Genomic DNA, 7,667 nt, shown 5'->3' with positions numbered 1-7,667 from the left:
GTGAAACATTTTGATTTACAAAACACATTGAACCAACTTCCCCATTGAATTCTCACAAACAAATGTCTACTCATCACATTAACTTGCCTCCAGCAATTGACTCTTAACATCCTGCCATCGTTGCAGCTGACAATAGAAATTCCTGGCTATTTTGAGGTTTTCTACTGTGGCCCAAGACTCATTATATTCAAATTCATAAAAGCCTTTTCTACAAATTAAGGAAAACAGAACATCATGATAATTTCTATGAGATGTGATGCAGTTGATTTATGCACAAATTATTTTACAAGAGGGCAAATTCAATTTATTAAACATAACAGAAAAAATATTACTTCAAAAACTAGCATTCATACACTTACAGCATCCTGGTTAACAATCTCTGAACATGATTAGAAATATGGTACAGAAATTAATTACACTACAGTTCATCTGTAGCAACATTTTTCTTTCGAAACCAAATACCATCTCCTGAGAAGTGATAGTCTTTTTCAATATAGTACAAACAAAGCTGAAGTGCATGTTCACGGACTAGATCTACCCTCGTCTCATCACTTTTCATCTTGCCAATACTACCTTTTCCAACTTCTATTTCATCATCACTATCACCCAGAAAATCATCTCCTTCAAAGTTGTCCTCTTGGAAATACTCCAAAATTTCTGGTTGAACGGACAAATTTTTCAAGAGACCTTCTACAATCCTGGAAGGGTACAACACAATTGGCAAGGCAGACAGTATTTCATGAGGTTCAAATTCTTTCTCCAGCAACATTTCAAAACACTCTTTCACTTCTCCAATTGGCACATGGCGCCAGTGGGGATTTTTCTTAAGAATTGGTCTCAAGTTTTCGATGGAAACATTAAGAGTACCACCAGAATTATTTTTAAAAGCACCAACTAGATATTTCAACAAATCCCTCCCAATATTCAACCCAGAGGTGCCTGCTACGAATTCCTCAAAGTATTTGTGAGAACCAAGGATACGGTTTGAGCTTGGAATAATTGGAAGAGATAAGTTCTGGTGTTGATCACTCAGGTACATAGCACGTTGGATAAAATTCTCATAATTAATCAAAACCGGCAGAATCTTTTCATCATTCATGAACTCTTTAACTTCTGGAGAAATATTCATTGGATGTAAATTTGGCAACCTCTCTTTCACTCGTTCCCCAGTCAAATGAAATAAGCAGCCAGCATGCAGAAGTTTTTCTTCGGGTACTCCTGCTTCCTGTAGTGCTCTCAATATCTCGATGAAATTTTCGTAGGTAGCAGAAACCATTGTTGGGCAAGCTAAGAGAACATCTCTTATAGGCTTTCCACCCAACGATGGTACAGTATCAATTATCTTCCTTACCTCATCTGGATGAGCTTGAATAAGGAATCCATTCCTCATAACCTAAAGAATGAAAATAAAATGTATCATTGCAATGAAAATATACAAACTTAAAAAACTAACAATAAGGCAAAAAAAACATAAATTTTAAAACATAAACTATGCAAAACACATTCATCAATCAAACATAGTTAAAAACTCTACTGGATGAAAAAATATACAGTGGAGCCCCGCTAATCCGAAATAATTGGGACCGGACCCATTTAGGATTAACGAATATTTCGGATTAAGCGGACTGTTATTAATTTAACAATAAATTATTAAATACAACGTGCAACTACATAAATTAATCGCCGAAACGCCATTTCACATCCATACGGTATGAGAAACAACCAACTTCATTATGTACGCCGTACGGCAACGCTCTGCACAGCTACCGCTTGAGTTCGTAGTTGCAAAGAAATCCGATAGGTAACAGAAAACCTACGTTATAGAAGGAAAATGTTACGGACTTTTTTAAACCAATATAGTTTTGTTCTGTGACACTGTTTTATTTTGTTTATTACATTTTCCAACCTAAAAACATACTGTAATTTTCAAAAATAAATTTTACCATGCTTTTTCTAGATTTTATAAAGTTTTGTTTTTTCCTGATTTTGATTTCGGATTAATCGGATTTTCGGATTAGCGGGGCTCCACTGTATGTACATACGTATATGACTCATGATTCAGATGCCTAATTCCTCTCCTCGATTAACCCTTTTCCACCAAATGCTGGCTATAACTGATACAGTTTTCCCTATGCAAACAAATACTTGTAGGCTAAACCTGATGAGGTTTTTCCTGAGCAAGATCATGAATACTGGCTATAGCCAACAGCGGGAATCAGAAGTGATCGCTGCCCAAACATATAACTAATATGACCCTCCAGCCTCTGCAGTCGTGGCTTGTGCTGATGTGCTGTAATAATAAAAAAATAAGGCACTTAACAGCCTTATTCAATACACCTGGAGTGATTTTTCAGTATGCCTATCCAGTCTTGAGAATTCACCTCAGTAAGGAGATGGGTAGTATGCAACTCACTGTGGCATGTGCTGGCAAGTTCACAGCCAGCGAGTATTAACCCATTAATGCATAGCGTCCGATATATTGGACGTGTGTATTTTATTTTGTTATGGGCTCCAGTTGACTTGCGCTACATTTTAATACTGTATTAAGTTCAAATGGATGTCTGTCTTCACCCCCCCCTCCCCCCCCCCCCCGGTATTATTTTAGTTGACTCATTGAATTTATCGACAAGAGAAGTATTTATGTGAGACATGGCACACATCTGATGGAATTGTGCATTCTAACGTACGTGCGAAGGCGCAATCAAAATTGCGTCGTGTAAAGCGGTGAATTGCTTGAACACATGCGAGAATGCATGGATGCGAGATGGCAAAATAGCCCCTGTTCTAATTTCGTTCATGCATTTGCGCAATTCCACGCCATTTAAGAAATTAATGCAGCTCTAACCTGCGCAATTCCGTGCCCCGTGTAAAATGGCCTTTAGCATGAGTTCAGCTCACCCAGTGAAAAATTTGGTTTTGGAAATATTCGAGCTACTAAACTATGCGCTCAGCCTGGGGTAGTGCCAACCCTCCATAAAGTCCTAGAGGAGACAGTGCGTTAATTTTTAGCACAGGGCAACAGTGATTGTAATACATGACTTTTGGTAACACAGTAGGTTCTCAGCATGGCTTGTTACCCGTTCGATTGATTAGCCTGGTCTCTTGAGTACTTCTTTGGACAACAAAAGAACATAATTCCAAAAATTTTACAAGAAAACGTATCAGCATGATTGGGTGAGCGGATTGAATTTTAGGAATGGCCTTCTTTCATTTAAATTAAAATTCGAGGAATCAAGCGAGATGGAGTGGAATTGAATCATAATGAAAGATGATTTGCAATCTTCCACAAAAATAAATTTAATCCGATCCGAGTTTCGATGTAACTACATCATTTTCTAGGTACAAATGGTGGTAAGTGCAATTTATACATATTTAGTAGGCGGGAGTGGGAGAACTGAGGGGAGAGAGAGGAGAAATCCTCTTGGATTTTCAATCCCATTCCCATCCCCACTTCCGCCTCTTAAATATGTATAAATTAACTGCACTTACCACCATTTGTACCTTGAAAATGATGTAGTAACATCGAAACTCGGGTCGGATTAAATTTATTTTTGTTGAAAATTGCAAATCATCTTTCATTATTACTTCTTTCATTTTCCACATTAGCTCTATGACAATAGTGGCTACATTTCCACATATGTATTTCCTTGTCGGGGTGGGGGTGAGGGGGGGGGGGGTCAGAGGAGGGGGGATAACCGTAGGGGGCACTACCTTGTTGATCTTCTGTACAAGCTGCCACTGGCACCTACATCCACCTTGAACCTTTCCACTTTGTTTCATTACCACTCTGAGCCCCTATTTCCCTCCTCATGTCGCACCAAAATCTGCTGTCATTTCCCTCTACTAGCTTTTTCCCACTTCAGTGTATGCATTAGTGATGGGCACTGTGTAAGTGAGTCTGTTCAAATGTGCGACTCAGCAGATTGAGCTGTGAGGTGAGAGAGTCTTATTTGGTGAGACAGACTCCCTCCGCACACGACTCACTGGCGTGGTGCAAGGTGAAGTTAGACAGCCGGCACTCACGACTCTTTCCGTGCAAAATGTTCGTGTTGGAGTCATGTGCGGTGGAAGTCGGATTCTTTGCGCACACGACTCCTTCCACATACATTTTGTGTGAGGCTCATTGTATGTTTGGCGGGTCAAAGGGAGCACATGGGACTTTTCGTGGATGGCTCACAGCTCACCTTTTCACGTTGCTTGAAAGATTCTCCCGATGCATTTTCTGGCTATTACTCTCAAGAATCTCATATGAACCTCATCGTAATTCTCTCTCCTACATTTTCCATGCATCATGAAAGAAAAATGGTTGAAGATGCTCATGTAAAAGTTTTCGTGAATGGCAAATTTATGAAAATAATATGAGACAAAAATGAGTATTTGTTGTAACACGAACAACTAAGATTAATCGAGGAAATTAATTATGAGTTGTTAACATGATCATGTAGTTTCGGAGAGAATATTTTGTTACTACAGAATTTTTTAAATTGCCGTCATCTCTAAGCACGGGAGACGGAATGCATTCTCTGTCTTCCATGAAAGATATAACGTATCGGCAGAAACGGTTCCTAAGTCATATCACCTGCTAAGCATTGTGACTATTCAATATGTGATTCGAAATCAATTTTTCCAATTATGATCAAGGAAATGTTGCATTTTAAAAATGCTAGTTCAGAAATCCCCTCCTCACCACCTTCCCCTTCCTTCCACTCCCCTGTTTCCCCCCTCCCTTCAATCCAGAAACGCTTTGCTGAGTCACACTGTGCGAGCAGCTCTCTGGAGTGGGCTGTGATACGCTGAGGCAGCTCCACAAAAAGAATCATTTATGCCGTCACTAGTATTCATGCATTACCTCCCATTTTTTCCACTTAAATATATATATTTATCTTTCTGCTGTTAATCAATATTTATACTGCTTTTGTTATTCACATTTTAAATCTCTTTCAAATTTTTCCACCATAGTTTCCACAACCTTTCCCTCTTGTGTTCTATAATTATTTCCTAGCTCCTAGGATTCTCTTCTCTAGTAGCCCAACCACTTTTGGGAGTTAGATAGTAGAACTATTACAAAGAAGGAAGGAGGTGTGAAGATCATGTTTTTTTCCTAACCATAAAATGAGCTAACTTGACTTCACTCATACATTCAATCATACATACATAGGCATATTTATGTCCCATAGATGTTAAAGGTTGCAACCTAGAGTTTTCGGTGACAGTATAGTTTTATCGAATCTCCAATTTTCGTCGGATCTTCACCAAAATTAGTGTACATAACCTATTTTACATACTAAACAATCCTAGGGGTGGGCGAAAGCGGTTCGAGGACAAATAAAAATTTAATAATTCATTACTTATCTTGGTGTCAGATGGGTAACTTATACATTGCAGGAGCCATCATAGATGAGAAATGACGATCGAAAACTGCACATGTTTGGAATTGTAAACAAGAAAAAAATATCCCTTGAGCTGGTCCAATACATAACAAAGTGGGAAGTAGAAGTGGGTAAATCACTTTCCGGGCACATGTACGGGCTGGTCAACTAGAAAAAAATATTCCTCGAGCTGGTCCAGTTGGTAGGGTGGGAGACAATAGGAAAGTGAAGGTTTGAAGGCGAAATCCGGATTGTACCTCTTGTAAAGTAATACCCTAATTAGTTTGTATCAGAGGGTTTTGATGTAATTTTGAGGGACGAGTTAAAATAATCTCGCTTATGCCGTCATAAGTCCGTCTGTCGGAGTCAGTCAACAAATAAATAAGAAAGAATCCGCCGTACGCTACCCAACCCACCCCTCCGGTCCTACGACCGTACACTAGGAATAAGCCGTTCATTTGCTAGGATTTTACAAAATGTAGAGAGGAAAATTTGCATCCTTTACAAGACACATCATGCCCCGTCTATACTCAAACCCAAACCTTAGCAACAGTTTGTTTTCGATCGTCTTTTCTCAACTATGATAGCTCCTGCAATGTAAAAGTTACCCATCCGACACCAAGATAAGTAATGAATTATTAATTTTTTATTTGTACTCGAACCGCTTTCGCCCACCCCTAGGATTGTTTAGTATGTGAAATAAGTTATGTATACCAATTTTGGTGAAGATCCGACGAAAATTGGAGATTCGATAAAAGTATACCGTAGCCGAGTTTTCAAGTACATTCCATGAAAGAGGAGAATGCTATGAGCATACATAAAATTCGAACACTAGAACTTGGTACAACCTCCGAAATGAGACTTTGCTTCTGCATATGCTATAAAAACCACATCAACACATTAAACTTAAAATTAAGGTTTCAATACATTTTGGAAAATGATATAGGTAATTTAGTACTCACATGATCCTTTGGGAAATTAAGTTCTTCTAAGAGAATGGCCAATGTCCTACGCATTAATGTGACACTTTTATTTCGCAACCTCAAATAGATAGAAAACATTCGATCAATCTCTTCCTTTGAGGCATCTAAACGCCATTCTAAATAGCATTTTCGAACCGTATAGTGCACGACTAAAATATTATTATCATCAGAATTGATATCTATGCCAGACTCCACTCTTTGGATAACTTTTTTCGGGGCTTTCAAGGCATTAAGAACATTTCTGCTCACATTGGCATCATCGGGTAGAAGTCCGTGAGCTTTCAGCAAAGAAATTTTCTTCCTGATCAAATACTGGTACCTATAAGAGACATGAATAAGGTAATGAAACATATATGCATTGAATTAATTATTATTGAAGCATGTTATGACATGCCGTATTAGAGAACGATTGCCCGAATAATACTGATTGATCGTTTACATTATGATCAAGTCACACGATGTGATCAATGAGATGTTTCAAACCTATACCACGGATGCCCATGTTCATTACACTCATAAATTAAAAATCAACACCTGTGATGCAATTGCATTACTTAAGTTCGCACGTGTACTCTACTTAAATTAAGATCAGTTAATATAGGAATGGTAACGAGACGATCCAAAGCGTTGGATGCAACATGGACAAATACTCGCCTGAGTAGAAGGCTGGGAGAGACTGTTGTGAATCCACTTTCCTTCAAGATTAGTAAGTAATGTTCTATAGTTACGGGCAATATGGATAGCACCCAAGGGCACCTTCTTATATCTTTGCCTGTGATGTAATGCCCCTGTAAAGTGTGGATGTAGTTAATGAAAGAGGAAAAAATGCATTCTCGGTTCGACCTAAATTATGAACCTTATTGCAGGAATACCCACTTTCAATACAGAGGTAGCATCTTCTATACGCTTCTTACTGATTTCTTGAAGAAATGGATGCTGTTGTATCGCATCATAAGCTTGAAAGTAGCTGCAATCTTAAGTTAAAAAATAAGACAAAAATGCGCTAACAATTATGACATTAGCATGATGATTTGCATTTAATATTTACCAAATATATCCTGAAGGAAAATAGCTAATTGTTTCTTGCGGGGTCGAATATTGTAGCGAAAATTCAATTTAGGAACTTCAGGCTGAGTGATAGTACATAGCATACGATATGAGGTCACGAATCGTAATACACGCATACTATTCATAATACTTCATGTCGTACATAAAAATACCAGATTTATCCACACTAAATAATACCCAGAGTCGTACACCTATCTAAAAATTCTCATTATGCTCATAAACACATGGAGCGATTCCGGCCAAGATG

General features: G+C 38.3%; 1 protein-coding gene across 2 annotated transcripts; it reads right to left on the bottom strand.

Annotated features, from left to right (window-relative positions):
- Window positions 1-278: 278 nt before the first annotated feature.
- Window positions 279-7,666, bottom strand: LOC124166617 (transcription termination factor 5, mitochondrial). Of its 2 annotated transcripts, none has more exons than XM_046544225.1 (5): window positions 7,401-7,666; window positions 7,229-7,326; window positions 7,007-7,140; window positions 6,332-6,671; window positions 279-1,393 (listed from the first exon to the last, which is right to left on the bottom strand). In XM_046544225.1, exons 1-5 carry the CDS (start codon window positions 7,543-7,545, stop codon window positions 419-421), a joined length of 1,692 nt encoding a protein of 563 aa, XP_046400181.1. In that variant the 5' UTR covers window positions 7,546-7,666; the 3' UTR covers window positions 279-418. The 2 variants fall into 2 exon arrangements, with proteins under 2 accessions (XP_046400181.1, XP_046400182.1); XM_046544226.1 differs by having other exon boundaries at window positions 6,602-6,671.
- Between the last annotated feature and the right edge of the window lies 1 nt (window position 7,667).

Source organism: Ischnura elegans, chromosome 10, assembly GCF_921293095.1.
Source record: "Ischnura elegans chromosome 10, ioIscEleg1.1, whole genome shotgun sequence".
NCBI lineage: Eukaryota > Metazoa > Arthropoda > Insecta > Odonata > Coenagrionidae > Ischnura > Ischnura elegans.
The sequence above is the reverse complement of the archived record's forward strand: the minus strand, read 5'-3'. Positions and strand labels throughout refer to the sequence as shown.

Bases quoted from the DNA above. Each gene is read 5' to 3' on its own strand.
- LOC124166617 (XM_046544225.1), bottom strand. From the start codon at position 7,545: ATGAATAGTATGCGTGTATTACGATTCGTGACCTCATATCGTATGCTA. The intron at 7,327-7,400 runs GTAAATATTAAA...TTTTAACTTAAG, and splicing joins TTTCCTTCAGGATATATTTG to ATTGCAGCTACTTTCAAGCT. The intron at 1,394-6,331 runs GTGAGTACTAAA...TTCATTCTTTAG, and splicing joins TTAATTTCCCAAAGGATCAT to GTTATGAGGAATGGATTCCT.